We start from the raw sequence: 19,283 nt of genomic DNA, 5'->3' as shown, positions 1-19,283 counted from the left end.
AAAATAAAAAAATAAAAGTATTTTCTACTTCAACATCTTATATTTACAATTATCTACTTTAGCTTTGTTTTAATGTTTTGGAAGAAGATATTTTTGCCTGCTCACTAGCAGGAAGTTATTTTGAAGCTGCCCTCAGGAAAGACTCAATGCAGCATACAGTAGTCTTCTTGATGAGATTAACTTCTTGATGAGCTGTGTTGAATTATTATCTGCAACAAGTTTCTGAAGGAGTAAACAAGGGAAGCTTTGTTATTAGCTACTTTTTTGGGTAGAACCAGGGCCTTCGACATACCCTCAAGATTTACATTGGTAATTCAGCTAGTGGAAGACAACCCTGGCTCCTGAAAATAGGAAGAGTACACCAAGTTTAGACAGTTCCACTACAAGTTTAATTCCTGACTGTGAAAGTGGGAAAGAGTAACTTGGATTTTACCACTTTCTGAATGACAGCAAAATATCAATTCACCTGAAACATAAGAAGCTTATAAAAAGACTAAGTATGACAAACTAAAAGACAAGAAATAGAAGATGGCATGATGTAAACTGCATACATAAAAATACCCCTAGCATGCTGTCCTCCTTAGAAAAATAGACATATTGGGGTTTTCACTTGTGACCCTTAAATCGAAAGTTTATTTGGCAATTTAAAGACAAGTAATTAAATTAAATTGTGCAAACATATATTAGATCAATCCCTGCAAATTACAAATTCAGTGGTGCATTAGGACTGTATTCAGTGCAATCAAAACATTATCAGTTACTCTCACTGCTATTAATGCTTATGCTCATAAGTGAAATGTGTTGTAAAATCAGGCAGAATAGGCTGCATAGAGGCTATCTTAGACTTGTAGAATGAATAAGCATTCCTTAATTAGCCCATCAGGTTAAGTGCAAGCCTTAATGGGCCTTTCCTAAAGTCTAGCATGACATCTTTCTCCAAACATGGCCAAGAAGAAAGTTCCATTAGCAATATTAATACAAGCTTAGTTGATCATTTTCATTCAATTAACTTCTTTCAATTAAATAGATAGCTTGACAAAAGCAGTGATAAAAGACCTGAAGGGACAGCTGATGACTCGAACTGAACATTAGTGTGCGAGAGGTCGCCAGTATTAAACAGACTGTAAATCTAGCATTCAATTTGGAAAATGCATTTCTTCTGCTCCCACTTCTTTAATGAGCAATTTTAGCTGACTAGATGTGTTTGCTGCAGAATTTTCATGACAAGTCAAGCACTCCTTTTTTTCGGCAACAGCTATATTAGGTTTTTTCCTGCCAACATTTTCAACTTCTCTTAACTCATGTCTTCAGTAGAACACCATGGATAAAACTAGCAGAAATACATTGGTAAAAATCCAGAAAGAACACACATTTAAGTTTACATTTGCTAGGTCGGATTCACCATCCCATCAGTATTCCAGCAAACCCAAAACAAGTAGTACCAACATGTTTTAGCAGAACATCAACCAAACCAACACAGCATGGTACCAATTCAGTGAAGCCTCTAATACAGAAGTACTTGAGTAATCGTATGATTCAGTTAGAATTTCACGTCTACATAAAGTTATAATGACATGCTTAAGTACCTTGCTGAAGGGAAGTCCACGTTAAAATCTATAGTCTATATAGTAACTTTTTTTATAAACAGGATACACAGAAAAATTAAGAGTTTACAAAAGTAAAAAAAAAATTGTTACAGTTCTCAGAATTTAATTACTTAGTTCAGCATATACGCCAAAAAGCAACCTTTCCAAATCCATATTCCTTGTAATAACTGTGTTAAAAGTATAATTAGAGAAAAAAAATCAAAACCTAATCTCGTATCTTCAGCAGAAGCCCGAAAAATGTATTTAAAGATGTTCCGAAAATTGATACAATTTACCTTGAATAACTGAATCCACCTTTTTTGTTCTGTCTGTATACATTGCTGCATTTCTGTATTTTTCGTTACTCCAACACTTCTAAACGCTGCAATATACTCCTCACGAACTTCTGGTTTTGTTTCTGGGTAAGCCAACTTTATGATTCCTAAGCATGCATCTCGAAGGCAGCGTGATAATATTACAAGCTCTTCTAATGTAAAAGGCATCATTGATGATTGTCTTTGACCTACAACTATAAAAAACCCACAAGTTTAAGTTTCTTTAAATTAATTTTTCTTAATAATTTTGTTATTTAAAAAATATTATTTCACTGGAACTCTAATATTCACACACAAAATCTTAAGGCAGAGAAAAGAAACACCACCCAAAAAGAGAATCAGTATGCATTCATAAAGGCAATCAGGTCCTGTAATTGTGTGCAGTCACAATGATTTTAGTTACAATATTCTCTTATTCTCTTGTGTGATTCCTGCTATATTAAATCTTTCCATTAGACTACAGGTTCAGTCCAGAAGAACTTCACTCTCTTCACTAACTCATTAAAAATTATCATGATTAAGAACATCCATATCAGACCCTGTAAAGCTAGGGTTCTCAAGGCGCAGGCCGTCATTTTTCTTCTTTTTTCTAAATGCAATCACCATGAAATAGCCAGCTGACAGCTGAGTGCTCAGGGGACTATCAGCAAGTCAGCCCAATAGAGCCTTCCTCACAGATGTCAGGAAATTACTGCCCAGGGAACTCTGTAGCCTTACACAAAAACATTTTGCAAAGCACTGCTACTTGCTATGCTTGAAACTCACCTTCTATTGGATCACCAAAGAATTCATTATCGTGAATAGAAATAAGTGAATGGCTAAACAAAGAACTAAAAAGGTAGAAGAGAGGGATAATTCGACTAGAGTCTTCTAATGACATCGGAGAGCCTCTTGAAATCACTTGAAGGAGTGGCACCATAGACCTTAAAACATTAAATGCAAAATTAAAGAGATAGTTAATTAAATACTCTAAAAAAAGTATTAACTTCAGCATTCTAGTAAAAATATTTAGTAGTAGTTCCTGCAGCAAAATAAGGACAGTGCTTTCAGTTAAATAACTACAATTTCCCACTCTTCCAAAATAAGGTTACTCTTTGTAAGTTCTTGTCACTATAGAATACCAGTGTCTTGAACATATAAACTTTGGCTTTAACTATTACAGACTCCAGATACTTCCTGGTTTAGAACAGAGACACAAAGGTAAAAGAATAACTAATGTGCATGTTAGCACAGAACAAATCTGTAGGTTCAATGTCTCAGTTCCTGGGAACATGCTTCTGCCATCATCTATTTCACACTAGTCAAAGTATATGAGAAAATACTGGGATTAAGTACTTGGGACTCTGGCATTAATTATATTGATGCTAGTATACACTCCAAAAAACTACAGAACAACCACCGTATTTAAAATAAATATTTTATTTACCTGTAATTATTTACAACTGTCCAATTCCCAAGACTGTTCTCAGTTTTATGAAATCATAGAAGCTAAGTAACCATTACAGGTTGTTTTTTTTTTTTTTCAAATAATCTTCTACAAGCAATCTCATACCACCAATTGTCTCATTCTCTTTTCACTATATGTGCTCTATTTTAACAAAGACTTAGTTTTAGAAATCGTATAATACATACCCTGTAATCATTCGTGTAGTCATTGAAGATATCAAATACCAAAGATGCCTCAGGAATCTGGCATTAAAGGCTAAACTATAAAGAAGCCTGCAAGAGGAAGTTGAAATAAATGGTGTCTTCCAAAATACTGCATTGACAAAACACAATGCTTCTGCAAGAACTTTTCTGTCAAGCATTTCTCAAATATTAACAATTCAAATTAATTTCTTCAAGATGGAGATTCTTATTCTAATCAAATCTGGTGAAAGCCCCAAATCTGGTGAAAGCCTCAAAGCTGAAAAACAAGCATATAAATCCTTACACCTAAAATACATAGTTTTCATTAACTCAACAACAAATCACATGATGTAGATCCAAGTCTGCAGTATTCCACAGAATTAAACACACATTAAATAAAGTAGCATACACTCAAGAGTTATTTATCTGGAATTTTTAAAAAATTCTGATATAGAAAACCACACCAACTAGTTAACAGGTCACTTCTGCAATTCTTCTGACATTAACAAACATAGCCATTTTTGTGAAAAGTAGCTTAAAATATCTTATAGTTAATTTACACTAGAAGCAAATATTGTTTTTAATTTATGTAGCATTTTACTGGTACATTCTGTAGGGGAGATATAAAAATAACATAAATGGAACAATGTCTGTCAGCAGCTCCCCATACACATACACCAATCCATCTGTAGACAGAAAATGGTTTATACACCTGTGAAGATAAATGTGTACGTTCAGCAGTCAGTTATATACAAGATTGACTTTAACCATATTATTTCAGACATGATTACGGCATGATAAACTTTTTACAGAAGTGAGAAAGAAAAAGCTTCCTGGAATTAAAGCTTCCTTTTGGTCTCCCTCAGTCTATTTTTAATTCTGCAAGAAGCAATATACGTGACAAACATAATTTGAAACAATTAACATCTTCTAGAAAACCAAACAGGATTTGACTGACTAAACTGTAATTTTTCAGATATTGAAGAACTACAGTCAGTTTGCTATCACAGATGCTACTTTCCTAGGTCTCCTAATTATTATTAAAATAAATAAAGTAAAACAGATACTCAGGTCCACATCTCCTCTCAGAGGCTAATAGTTTCATAACATAAAATTCCCTGTGACCACACATACAAGACATAGGAGGCTGGGAAATGGGAGCAGGGAGGGTAGACTAGAAGTGCTACCACCTGAAGGATGAAATATTTATTTTGGACAATATGGATAAATTAAAATTAAATGGCAAAAGGAAAGGAAGCACACATTTCATTACGGGGAAAAAAAAGTAAGATGTCAGTAAACAGTTAAAAACATCTGAAAATTATTTACAGGGCAATTAATTTAAAGATATCAAAATAAAAAAAAAAAAACCACAAGAAAATCTACACGCCCACTCACAAACAAATACTACCTAGTGCCATATGCCTCTGGGTCCTCGCTTACTGGCTGCTGAAGCCCCGTGGGCTCTTTTTGTTGCCTTCACCAAACTACAGCCACTCTTACCCACCCACACAGCTAGTCCTTCTTCAAGCTCTCAATTCACACGGCTTCACAAAGCCAGCCGCACAGACATGGAACTGTGCGAGGATAAAGGAGCATTAGGAAGGACAGAACTCTCCACCAAACAGAAAGGATCAAGTTTCACAGGTGTGGGGAGTTTTGGAAATAGAATGGGGGCATGCAGAAGAAGGGCAAATGAAATACAAGCAACTTCTGGTTTGTAATGCGTCTTTGCTGAATAATCACCCTTCTTGTTTAAAAACTTTGAAATTTAAATACATAGATCAGTACCTTTAAAGAGCTGGGAGCTTCACATATTCCAGAGAAGTTGCACGTTGGTGATTACTAAGTTTGAGTCAAATTTGAAGCAACTGCAGCTATTACTAGTTTAAGATAAGTTTTATTGTAAAATTAAATTCTACTTTTTATATGTTGATTTTTTCAAAAATTCAACCTGAATTTTATACCTGGGATTTTTACTTCCTCCTAAAGTCATATTACTTTGATACTTGGGTGGAAATTAAGCGTTATGATGTAAGGAAAGAAATGTTTAAATATCCGAATGATTGCTCAGAAGTCTTGGTTTCTGAAATGAGAAATTTTCTCAGTGACCTTCAGTTTTCAGCCTCATATCTGAAATGAAAAGTAATTTGGCACAGTGCCATTAGGTCTCATAGGGCTTCCAAGTAAAAACTTGTTAATTTTACAATCATCCTTGGAAATTATGTAATAGTTTTAGCAGAAATGAACAAACATTATGGACATTGAACCTATCATAATGTAATTCATTTTTTCATTCTAGCAATATTCAGCAATAATGAAGGGAAAAAAAGGACAAACCTTAAGAGCTTATAATAATAACCTTTGTCTAAGTTCTAGCCATTTCTATTCCATATCCATGATTCAGGCAGTCAATTGTAGCAACTGCTATATTTCATGGCCCAATTCCAGAAATGCTGAAGGTATTCAACTTGCACATTTCCCTTCCCTGAAAATCTGGTTAAACACAAAAATGCAAATTTGGCAGAAGTTGTTATCACACAGCCTATTTTGTCAATACGAAATACCTACGAAAAATAAAGCAGATGAACTCATCAATTCTGAAGTTTCCATACTGTTACCAGAAAATAAACATGAAACTGCACACTAAACACAGAGAGGTCAATTAGGCTTTGTGTTACAAAAATTTTACATCATTAAATTAATCTGAAACATAATCCATTGCAAAAGGAATGATAGCAGAAACAACCTACTACGCTCCCACTCCAAGTATAGAAATTGGCTTTCAAAGTAGAATATAACAATTGTAATTAAAAAAAAATAAAAAATGCAAGGATGGACTTGGAAAGTTGTATCTCTGCAAAAGCTCAAGAACGTGGCTGTACCAAAAAGTTTCAAAATTTTTGGCTTCACATTGAGGGGAAAAAAAAAAAAAAAAAACACACAACACAAAAAAAACCACAAAAAGCATAAAAAATTTAAATTAAAAAATAAAAACTTTGAGAATTAAAATAGGCCAAAATCTACTTCATTGTGTCTTTGGCAGAGAAAAAAAATGTGCATCTGCTAAGAAGCAGCATTTCCAGATAGAACTACATTAAAATGACACCGCACAAGATAATAATTCCTGATAAACTGCAGAACATTACAGGGATAGCTTATATACTCTGAAGACAAAGCATTCTCAATCCACAAAGTTCAGAGATCAGTTAACGTTAAGCTTGAGTGTCCATACAATTTTGATCATTTTTTCCTTTAAAGAAAAAAAAAAAAAAAAAAAAACCAAAACCCACCATACTAGAAATCAAAAAGATTACACACTATTGCTTTTAATGGAAATTTTTATAATCTAACTCAAGAGTTTCATTTTCAATATTTGTCCTATTCTAAAAACAAACCAAGTGGATAAAGTTTAAACCCCGGTGTTTTACCCCTCCCATCTGGTAGTTCTGCATTTTCTTGAAAAATCTCACTGCGTACCACCAAACTTCTTTATTACGAGATCATTATACATAGTTTTATATAATGCATTCATTAATGCATCTTCTGTAAAGCTCAATATTCAGATTTAGCCCTGCAGTTTAGAAGAAGAATAATTTTCCAACCACCAGAAAGCATCAGCTCCTTTCAAGTGGAAAAACACACAATGTCTCAGCCACAGGCTATGACAGAGTTAAATCCACTCCAGTGATTTCCCTTAAGTATCTATTTTAATCATACTAAATTAAATTATCTGCTTCCAAAAGTAAGTACATAACGATCAGTTGTTTAGAACCTTGTTTCTCTCCGTAGGTAATCTAATTGTCCACAAAGGCCACATGATTTATGTGTGCTTGCCAGAATGGTATTTTGGGCACCTCTGGTTTAAAAAAAAAAAAGTGTCAAATTCCTCCTGCGCAATGGGACAGATTAAATGACCCATTAAGCTTAATTTAGCTGAGGGACCACTACAAGTTAATTAGTTAAACGCAAGATTTTCAGTCTAGGTCATAAATTGGGCCCAGTTTCCCACTGAGACCATTTAAGTTAATGAAGAGAATACACTAGAATGAGAGGAGCTCACATAGCCTCTGAAAGGTCACTGCTGCCAGGGCAGCAGATTTTGACACTTCAGAACTGCAAGGTGTCACAGGTACGAGACAGCACACAACGCCATCATTAAATGAACTACGCTGCTCTTTAGGCTGCTTTATGCCTCTGCCTCTCCTCGTATTGGACCAAGAATGCAAAGTACAGCTTAAAAAAAAATAAAGAAAAACTGCATATATAATGTTTCTGGTTTTAAGAAAAACACAGCAGTGTAAGAATATTCCCTAAGGAATTACTAAAACAGCCTCATGTAAAGCCTAAGTATCTTCAGCACACATATGAAGACAGGCTGCTCATATTACACTGGAACGTCAGATTTCCAAGCAATTTTCAACCATAGGTTAAGATTAGCAATGTTATGTTAATTAAGTAATAGTAATGTACAGTGACTATGAAACTGTTAAATCAAGATTAGCAATTACTCTGGGGCAGTCAGACAGCTGACAGCGACTGAATTCCCAATACAAGCACAGTTTCCATCGCTATTTAATATTAAGTCATAGTGATGACCTGAAGTTATGGTATTAAATTACGCCCCTAAATATTTTACAGAAATAAATTTAGTAGTTATTTAAAGTATAGTTTTGATGAACAGAAATCTTGCAAATCTCTGTATATTGAGAGCTACTCTCCAAGACTCATGTTTTCTCTTTTTTGTTTTAGTAACTGTATTCAATAGCATATCAATTTTACAGTGACAAGATGAAACCCCTGCCCCTCTGAAAACAAGTACAATTCCAAAAGACTTCACTACAATCAGGATGTTATTCTACACCTCTCCTCTGACTTACTGAACACTAGCTACAGCTACGTTTTTCCAGTCTTCTGGCCTTTTTCTTTAATTGGGCTTGCTTGTATATTTCCAGAACTCATTTATTGATAAATTCCCAAAGACTAATCCAAAGCAATGTGCTTTTCCAGTAATCCACCTCTGAATCTCACCACTATACAGAGAATCAGAAAGGAATTGTAGAGGCTTGCTCCTTCTGTTCAAAACTATATAGTACTTGCAGGCATCTTGTTCTGTTCTCTCTTGGTCTCTGTTGCAAAACCAAAGAAACTACTGAGCTAATGCAGCGACATCGATGTTCCTAACACCATATAACATCATCATCAGTCAAGCCAAAGATGTACTGAGAAGCCACAAGAAGAAAAAGCATTCAGCTTTAATAGAGTGACTAAAATCTATACTATGAGATTCTTATCTTTTTTCAAGACAGGAAAAAACCACAAAACTATTAAAACAATACAAAGCCTGTGTTAACATTGGCCTCATTTTCTTTAGTTATTGAAAAGTTATTTCAGTTATTACTCTCTTTACTTAGCATCCCACTTTGCAGATTTGTAGGCTTTATGTTTTTAGTTATCATTATTTTCTATTACAATTGTAAAAGCTGTTAAATAAGTGAAGTTCTTGTAACAACCTTTTCTATCTTTTAAACCATTCAAACCAGGATGTTTCCAAACAGAAAATAAAAGAGCATTTTTTAGCTACTAGAACACATTAAAAAAATTTAAATAAATTATTCCTGCCTAACTATTTCTACATTATTTCATTAAATAGATACACTTTACTGTGAATATTAAGTAATTTAAAAGTTAGTTTCAAAACAAGTAAAGTATCTTTCAAAAAACTACCATTAAATTACAAAAAAAAAAAAAAATCATTTTTGGAATTAAAAAAATCATCAGGCAATTTTTTTTTAAAAGTGGAAATTAATAATAAAAATATTTTCATTGTCTTTTGAAATGGCACGATGTTTACTAACTTTAAAACAACATCAAATCTCCTTTCAAAAACACCCCAAAAGAATGTTTAGAGTAGTTGCTTGGTAACTTAGGCCAGGTCTAAAACACACTCAGAATAGGACAAAAGATTGACATCTCCTGACATGATGATGCCTGGCAAGCCCAACTCTTACGACTGACTTTGAAGTAAGAGCTAGTAATTAAACGTCTACTTTCATTTACCAAATACTTGTGTCAATTAACTTCATTTTGACCATGAAAGCAATCCCATTGTTATTACTGACACAAATCTTAGTATTTCTACTACTTATCTCTAAAATTGGTAAATTCAACTATTTTGGAGCTATTCAAAAGTTAGAATTTGTAAATTGCTTTCCATTATAAGATGCTGAGTAGAGCTTTCCTAACTCCTGAATTTATCCAATGTTTAACTACCTTGTCATCACAAATAACTGCAAAGACCCAATACAGCTTCGCAAAGGAAACAGATACCATACTCATACAATTAAAGTTCTACATGGGTTCTTTACTTGTTAAACACTTTTCCACACGGTTTTTCCACCAGCAAAGCTCAAGTCAAAGCAGTGATGCATTGAAACTCAGTAATTACTATCCAAGGCAATGTACTGCTTCCAACAATAAAGCGGGCATACTAATTCAACCGCTGCTATGATCTTCAGGTCTCACATCCTGCTCTAATGCAATTAGTCTACAAAGAACTAATTACCCTAATCGAGCAATCACAGTTTCACTGACATCTTACTTCCTCTAACAGCTATAAACACCACTGGGCTAAGATAGCACCTAATTAGTTTTCTGTATCACTGTTTACAATGCAGTTTGAATTGATTATGTTTACAGCATTCCCTAAATACTTACTTTACTACCAGCAACTACGTTCTTATTCAAAACTACCTGCACCAGAACAGTGTTAATACTTATGGGTCTTAGTCTGATAATAAAAAGGTCAAAAATCCTCTTCTGTTGTACTGACATTTGAGGTTTGCAGTCTTTGTAAAAGAATGCTGTACAAATGAACAAGTCTCTTACCTTGATCTCATGTGCCAAACCTCTCCTGAACAACAGTGATTTTCAAGAGTTAAGAATCCTATTAACTTGCAGCAAGAGAGATTTTGGCTATATATTGAAGAGGGTAGAGAACAAGTTGGTTTCAGTGCTCAGCTAGCTAGAAAGACTGTGGAATCCGCATCACTGAAAGTTTTAAAAACAAGCTAGACAAACTTCTGCTAGAATGACGCTTAACACTGCTTCTCAGCATGTAGACGGACAAACTCCTTTCAAGAATCTTTGAATTTGTGTGTGATTTTTTGGTCACAAACACTACCTGTTCCATAGTCTTCAATGTGGTGATAGCATACAAACTTATTTGGAACTCACTAAACAAACCAAGAGCTTACACTTTTGGATTCCGTGATTACTCTGGAGGGAGCACAATGAACAAAAACAAGAAACAGGATGAATCCACTCTTCATTTTGCCTGGAATTATTATTTAAATGATGAAATTTATTTATTTCTTTATTTCATCTAATCATAAAAAAAAAACCATGGGGAAAAAAAACACACCAGGTATTTAAAACAAGTCTACCTAATAAAGTCAATTTTAGATGTACTACAGTTCAACATCACTATTATTTATACTTGCCTGACTTTTGGCACCATCATTCGGTGTTGTACCATTAGCGTGTGGCAGATTGATGCCATCAGGGTAAAGACCTCTTCACTAGCTGAATCTCTCCAAACCATATTCAGCAAAGTGTTTGTCTGCTGCTTTGTATCCAGCTTCTTTAGACATTCCTCTGTTATGTATTGAACTGATATTCTCCCATCACCCTACAAACATATCAAAGAAAAATTTGCTTTGAGTCTTTTCAGTGATCAAGTATCCCATTTAAAAAAAAAAAATACTTCAGAATTTTACTGGAATATAACGTTTTCTTGTATAATAATTAAAACATAAGCACATTTGTATATCCCAGTAGCATTCTTAAAAGTGTCAGATCCAAGAGCCAACTTAAATCCCTAGGTAGGTAACTGTTGGGTTGTGGTATTGATCTTTTCACTGAGAACATTGGGAAAGATTCCGTTTAATGTAAGCATGTTCTGCAACACTTCAATACAATAAACCAAGATAATTTACTGGCATAAAATACGCAAATAGTCATCTGTCCTGGTTTTGACAGGGATGGAGTTAATTTTCCTCTCAGTAGTTCGATGTGTTTTGGATTTCGGATGTGAAGAATGTTGATAAACACACTGATCTTCTGAGTTGTTGTTAATGAGACCAAGGATATTGTCTAGCATTCCAGGTCTCGCTAATGTGCAGATGCAGGAAGCTCGGAGGGATACAGCCAGAACAGTTGACTCAAAGTGGCCAAAGAGAGTATTCCATGCCATAAACGTCATGCTCAGTATAGAAGTGGGGGTTGGATGGGGCAGGGCAGGGGAGCATCTCTTTCTCTTCCTCTTGCTCCTTCACTTGCTGCTTGGTTTCATTTTGGTGATCACTGCTCAGGACAGGCTGTATTTGTCATAGGGACATCGGCTGGTGAGAAATCATGCATTGTTCATTTTGTATATTTTAGTATCCTTATATTTTGTTATTACTATAATTTTATAGAATCATAGAATGGTTAGAGTTGGAAGGGACCTTCAAAGGTCATCTAGTCCAACCCCCCTGCAGGAAGCAGGGACATCCCCAACTAGATCAGGTTGCTCAGAGCCTCATCCAACCTGGCCTTGAACGTTTCCAGGGATGGGGCATCCACCACCTCTCTGGGCAACCTGTTCCAGTGTTCTACAACCCTCATTGTAAAAAATTTTTTCCTAATATCCAATCTACCCCCCTCTATTTTAAAACCATTACCCCTCATCCTATCACAACAGGCCCTACTGAACAGCCTCTCCCCATCTGTCTTGTAGGCCCCCTTGAGGTACTGGAAGACCACTATAAGGTGTCCCCAGAGCCTCCTCTTCTCCAGGCTGAACAGCCCCAACTCTCTCAGCCTGTCCTCGTAGGAAAGGTGCTCCAGCCCTTTTATCATCTTCGTGGCCCTCCTCTGGACCTTCTCCAACTTGTACATGTCCTTCTTATGTTGGGGTACTGGACACAGTACTGTCTTCATCTCAACCTATGAGTTTTCCTTTCTTCCCAGTTCTCTCCTCTAACCCACTGGGGAAGAGGAGGGAGAGCAAGAAACTGTGTGGTGACCAGGGCTAAACCACAACATCATCTCTTCCCCACTGACATCAGTCAGCATTGAACATGAGATCCAGAAATGGATGTTTACTGTAAGTTTCTTTACAAACAGTATTTTCACATTCATAATCTATGTGTTAACAAACAACAACAAACTTCGAGGTGGCTAATACACAAGTTTGGGTAGTACCAAAAGCGTACAAAGAGGAATGCTTTCTCTTGGCATAGAACTGCTATAATACAAATTCATTCAAAAAGTTCTGTACTGCTTACTGGTGTAGTTGTCATTTTACTGATCTCTTCATCCTCATCTTCAGAATCACTGTTTGCATCTTGACAATTTGCACCAGCAGCAGACACAGGCAGCTGAGAGAGAAAAGTTTGCAGTACCCTCAAATACACAAGAAGTCCCTCCTCTGAAAGGGATCCTGTAGCACACAGATTGAAACAAAAGATCATTAGCCAGATCACACTGTAGTATAAAATGTTTTACCAGAAATACTTGACCAAAACACTTTATGACAGATCTTCCCAAATTAAGTGTATTTTTTACTGAAAAGGGTAAGAATAGCTAATAAAACAGATCTCTCCAATACTTGTATCCATGAACTGTCCTTTTTGCTTGGCAATGAATCATGTTGTGGAAAAACATAACATATTAACTCAAATGCTAACAAACAACGAATTGGCCATTCAGCTTTCTCACCCAAATACGTTTCTCCAACTGTTAACACAAAGTAAAAAAGCCATGGAGCTTGATCACTTCTTCTTGAACATCCACTTTCTGATAGTAATAGTGCATTCAGAAAGAGTTCATAGGGGAAAATGGTCTGCACATCAGCAAGCGCTGGAATGATGAAATGGAATATCTGATCTGTAAAAGGTGCTGCCAGAAACTCCTCTGTGAAGGCCGCAAAAATCTGCTGCCTGAAATCAAGAAAAATTATCTTCATAGAAAATACAGGTAATATTTCCTACAATTATAATTTTGACTAGTAGATCAATTTGCAAGTTTGAACACGTCCATCAAGACAACTGTAAAGATGTGCTCTATTAATCCTGTGCTAATAAACCAAATTTCTCAGATTTCACAAAAATGAGCTTCTTATACTACATCCTTTTCCTGTTGTAATTTCATCCTTTAAACTTTTCATGACCTCACAGAAAACTATTCTGAAGTTAAATTCATTGTTTAGAATCTTGAATTAAAAAAAGAATTAGAAAAGCACAATTAGCCTCTTCCTCCAAAATACTACTTTAACATAAAACCCTATCACATGTGACACAATCAGAGTCTGATTTTTGTTCCATCTTTCTACATAGCTGACTCTTTCTTCTTGTAAGCTATGACTTAGTTATCCCTCTCCATAAATCTCGGCTCCTCTGTCACAAAGTTCTTTTTAACTCTAAAATTCTTTTGATCTGCCCTTAGCTGCATCTCTGCTCTCATCTAAGTTTTTCCACACCTATGTTCCTACATATTATGATACCTACTATTCTCTGTGTGTTTATTGTAGTCTTCAGCATTTTATTGCCTTTTTCTTAAGCACAGCTGAAACTACATTGTTTCATCGATATACAGCATTACCAAAAAATCATTACTATTGCAAATAAATCAAATTGCACTGAAAGAACAGACACTCAACAACAAGCTGCACAGCTCTGACAATAACAAGTAAGTATACAAATATCTAATATTATTTTTATTTACCTTGCACCTTCTGGACAGGAGCTATATGTAAAGTGCAATGGCTTCAGAACATTCTCCAGAAGTATTTTTGCAATAGGGACTCGAGAAACATCAGAATACTCAATACTCGAGGGAAGCTTATTGTTAATTAACAAATAAAGCGATTTGTAGTAGCCTGCAAATAAGGAACATCACTGTTAAAATATAGTATTACTTTTCTTTTCCTTATGAAACAACTTACATACTTAATGCTTTAACTTGAAAAACACTTTACAATTCATTGTGTGAAGGTTTACTTAGGAAGGCATTTTACAGTAGTCCAAGTCACATTCACACATCTAACAGGATACACCAGCAACTTCTTTGGAAACATCACTCTATAAAATCAATGTTCAGAAAGATTAATTTTTTTTACTAAAATTCATGATCTAACATGTTGATAAGCTTTCATATATCAGTTGTCAGGACTGAATATTATACTAAAAGAATATTAAAGTATTTTGGAAGTTACATTTATTATATAGTAAGCAACGAGACAAACAAATACTTCCGTAGGTTCAGTGATGCCTAGGCAAGTAAAATAAGTGTTCTACAATAAGCCTCTTTTTTTTCTCACAGTGACTTCAACATGTAGTAAAAACCAAATCCTTAGCAATGGGATAAAACAGCCCAGTCCACTGAATGCACTTTAAAACTTACAAATAGGGAATTATGCCAACAATTAACTAACAATTGGAAGGTGCCCTTTTTATTTTTATACCAATGAAGCTGGATCCAAGATGTTTATTTCATAATATTTTTGTCTTTTCTCCCCAGCCACTAATCTTGCAAACTCAAGCTACAATATCAGAAAGTCAAATTAATTTTTTTGCACATTCCCAGAGTAAAAAAAGTTTTTTCCCAACAAAACATAATTTTGGTGATAACTACACAATTCATTAACTTTCAGTATGTTTGCACAGGTGTAACTGACTGGAGTTTAGCAAACAGTTTTGCTAATGATGGTACAAGGGAAATAAAAGCTAAGTCATCTCTTTGCTAAGGTGTCTCTAGTGTTAGCAGGACAAAAAGGTAAAGCAAATTTACGATAATAATGAACATGAGCAGTTATAGAGAACAGTACTGCAAAACAACAACTTTTACACAACTACAGCTTAGATCTGTCACCATGTATGTGCCTGTGTGTGCGTGTAAACAGCTACTAGAATAAAACTTTTGTTACGTAATATGCACTTACTCTCAAAATCATAGAATCATAAGATTCTAATAATAAAATCTGTGGTAAATGTCTGTATAGGTAACTTGATAGAATATTCAATTTATAAACAGAAGCCCAAAGAAATAAAACAAGAATTTCTCAAGTAGTGTTCTTCTTAGAAGCAAAATATCCATCTAATGTATAGGTTAGTGTGTGCAGCACTTAATTCATTGTGCCTGCGGTAAAGGCAAAATGTGATTAAACAGTATGGTCATCAGCTATTACACATTCTGTTTGATTTTTAGTATTTCCCAAAACTTTTAGTTCCTAGCTACTCACCTTTTTGAATCACGTAGTGCAAAATTTGTTCAATTAATGATGTCACATAGTTGACATCTTGTAAAACAGGCAAATATGTATTCTCAGACGAAAATACCTCAAGCATTCTCATAGGAAGTGCAACATTCAGACTGTCATCATGGTAATTTTGCAGCAGCCTATAAATGAAATTAAATCAAAATTATTTAACAAGATATTTTTCTTACTTAACCAAAAGCATATGCACAATGATTTAAAGATAAAACTACAAAAAATTTTTCACAGTCTCCTTAAAATAACTTATTTCAACTCGGTTCCCAGGTGTTCTCAGCAGTTTAGCTACATCTTTTTGTTGGCACGTTTGTAAGAATTACTCATTTTAAGGTTTCTATGAATATGGCACTCTCTCTTTAAATTCTACCTAATTCTTGCTTTCAGTAACTTGAAAGTTTGGAGGTCTACTGCATGAACTGGAAGAGAAGCAAAGAATAATACATGCTTCTCTAATATGTATTACTACTCGTATTAAAAATGAAGTTATGAAAGCCCCAGAGCAATATGGGCTGGCAACAAGCATGGAGGAACGTCATATCTATAACTAGAACAATATGTCCTTGATTACAGATCGAAACAGTAAAAATACAACCAGCCTGTCCTTTCAGCAAATTGCTTATTAAACAACTACCAGTAACCACAGAAATGGTGACGACTAAGAGCCTGTTTAGAATTAAAAGGATTTCTTAGTGTAAAAAGTATACAGGCACAGTTGCCATACCAATGTGCTTTCTTTCCCAGCCATTCAGAAAGATGGGATGTATCAGCAAAAATTGACACCATAGCTAAGACACTTCACTAAATAGGAGGGAAAAAAAAAAAAAAAAAAAAAAAAAAGATACTCTGACAACAAAACTTTTTTTGCAGATGTGCTGCGATCAAACTACCATTTTTTGCTATGATACTACATAGTCACCTTTTTTTCCATAGCATCAAAAGCTACAGCTTCTCACAAATCTGAACTTATCCCAAGGAAACACTTTTTCAGCTACCTGTCCCACTGCTCACTTTCCAGGCTTTGGCAGAAAATTAAAGGAGCTTAGAAAGTAAGTACACCCATCATCACATTGGCAAGATGAAGTTAAGAAGAGCTTCTTCCTCCATTCCCTCCATATATATAGGCAGGGACAGCTCTTCCACTCCTTTTTTTTTTCCCCACATCACCCAGCCAGGAAGGGAGAGTGGGACTACTGCAGAGCTGCATTTACAAAACCCCAATTTCAACTGTAGTGAAAATGTACAATTCAATCCAGTGACACCACAGCTGTGTTCCACTGTATGTGGACTTTGAAGACCACCACTCAAGTCATCTTCAGTATCTGGCGTCACTGTTTATTATACACGCAGTATATACAATCATAAGAACATAAGGTTCAGTGACTTGAATTTAAAAATTTTCTAAAGTCTCAACACTAATAGGAAAAAAAAATATTTTAAAGCTCTGGACAGTATAACTAGTTCCTATTATTTACAAGAGCAAACATATTGTTTTCTAAAACTAGCTTTTAGCTGCCAGCTATTCAGATCACCTTGACAGATCTACCTTCCTGTGATCCTTCCAGGGTACTCCCACTACAAATAATAAATCTACCTCTGAAGCCAGTAATGTAACTGCTTAACATGCTTTAAAATCAAAATAAAGTGTGGAGGAAAGGCACCTTAAATAACTCTAGGTTTAAAGCATATCCTTGGAACATTAATCTAACTTGGATAACTCCTTTTAATCACTATCAGTTCCTGAGAAAATCTTCTGGTTTACACAAATATTGCTAAAGATATTCCTATATGCAAACAGTTAAGAACACACTCAAGCCTATCCCTAGGTAAGGCATCCCTTAAGCACATGTTGAATTTGAAAGTCAATGGAGCTTAAGAACATTTCATTGTTATTACATAGGAACAAGTATCCTACACCACAGCCTACATATATATTTAACGTAAATAGTCGTCTCCATAAGATAAGTTTACATTTAATACTTCACCTGCTGCAAAAAGAAACAAACAAGGGCCCAATGTAATTTCTGAACACTTTTTAGACAGTAGCAGATAGAAAAAAGAATGTACCTGCAACATAGCCCCAACAGTCTTTTTATTTGGAATAAGCAAGTAAGTCTGTCTGGACCATCCAATTGCTTAACAAACTGAGAACTCTGTTTAATTAAATTCTGACACATCCACACCTGGGAAAAGATATGCACAAGTTTACTGTTTATAACAACAAGTTATTTATTGCAACACAGTAATATTTCAATTCTGGTTTTGATACCTTCGGAGGACTTACAAAATAAAGTAAGATAATCATGTTCAGCTGGAGAAAAGCAAATTGTTACACAACAAACTACATCACTGATAGAACTAAACTTTCAAAGTTGACTGAACTACACTTACAAATAACTTTAGTCTTGCAAAAAATTAATCCATTATTTTTTTTAATAGCCACAATTCTTTAATGTCCATTATTAATACCTGTTATGAATCATAGTTACTCGTACATTTGGGAAGTTTGCAGTGACTTTGCAATTGATAGGCCAGCATTATTGACCAGTGAGAGGAAAAAAAAAAAAAAAAAAAAACAAAAACAAAACACAAACACCTCAGGAGTGACTAGAAGGCTAAGTGGAAAATATTGTTTAAAAATTAAATTCTAATAGAAGTTTATTATTTTTAATAAATTACTGTGAATAATACACACAGGATTTTCCAAAGCCTCATTTCACAGATTTTTTTGTGTGTGTGCATGCAAACATATAAAATCAAATTTTAAGTTATTCTGTCAAAAGCCAACAGAGTACAGGACAGTGCAGGCCAGCAAAAGCCAAAATTCCTAGATTAATTTACTGAAATGGTCAAAGCCTTTTTTGCATCCCTTCAAAAATCTTCTATGTGAAAGAGTACTTTAAAAGTACATGACAAAAGTACTACAGATCAAAATACATAACAGTACTCACCAAACGTTTAGAATCCTCATTCTGTCTATAGAAAAAGAGTAACTGACGAACTAAAAGGGTCAAATTAGCTCCATTAGCAGTGGAAAAGGTTCCTCCAGATTGCGCCAAATTAGCACAGCGATCAAATTCACTTCTTTGGATTGAGTACTTAAAAATTAAAAATAAGACATGCACCAATATATCAATAACGACTATAAGTTAAAACAAATGCAAAATTTTTAAAACTTCATTTCAGTTTCCCATCCAAAGTGGTAGCAAAGTAGTAAAATCAGTATAACACATGTGTTAAGAGATCAAAACATACATGCATTATGATAGTTAAAGCCATATTTGTGTTTTGTTATTCAAAATGTACATACTGCAACAAGTTTGTTGCTTTTCAAGTAAGGAATATCACATCAAACACTTTCATCTAATTTACTCAATAAATATTAGTGAATTAAAACAGATACAACTCTTTCTGAGAATA

The 19,283-nt window shown here is 34.7% G+C and overlaps 1 protein-coding gene across 3 annotated transcripts in view; it reads right to left on the bottom strand.

Moving 5' to 3' along the window:
* Positions 1–19,283, bottom strand: part of UBE3C (ubiquitin protein ligase E3C) — a 79,677-nt gene that overhangs the window by 46,961 nt on the left and 13,433 nt on the right. For all 3 annotated transcript variants that reach the window (XM_086741872.1, XM_086741873.1, XM_086741874.1), the window contains exons 4-13: positions 18,815–18,961; positions 17,931–18,046; positions 15,834–15,991; positions 14,318–14,471; positions 13,313–13,533; positions 12,880–13,034; positions 11,053–11,240; positions 3,554–3,640; positions 2,687–2,844; positions 1,883–2,115 (exon numbers count right to left, since the gene is read on the bottom strand). In XM_086741872.1, the coding sequence (XP_086597998.1) occupies positions 1,883–2,115; positions 2,687–2,844; positions 3,554–3,640; positions 11,053–11,240; positions 12,880–13,034; positions 13,313–13,533; positions 14,318–14,471; positions 15,834–15,991; positions 17,931–18,046; positions 18,815–18,961 (1,617 nt within the window). The remainder of the gene's footprint in view (positions 1–1,882; positions 2,116–2,686; positions 2,845–3,553; positions 3,641–11,052; positions 11,241–12,879; positions 13,035–13,312; positions 13,534–14,317; positions 14,472–15,833; positions 15,992–17,930; positions 18,047–18,814; positions 18,962–19,283) is intronic.

The sequence above is a fragment of the Chlamydotis macqueenii genome, chromosome 2, assembly GCF_036417535.1.
Source record: "Chlamydotis macqueenii isolate bChlMac1 chromosome 2, bChlMac1.mat, whole genome shotgun sequence".
Lineage (NCBI taxonomy): Eukaryota > Metazoa > Chordata > Aves > Otidiformes > Otididae > Chlamydotis > Chlamydotis macqueenii.
Note: the sequence above shows the minus strand (reverse complement) of the source record. Positions and strands in the feature narration are given on the sequence as shown.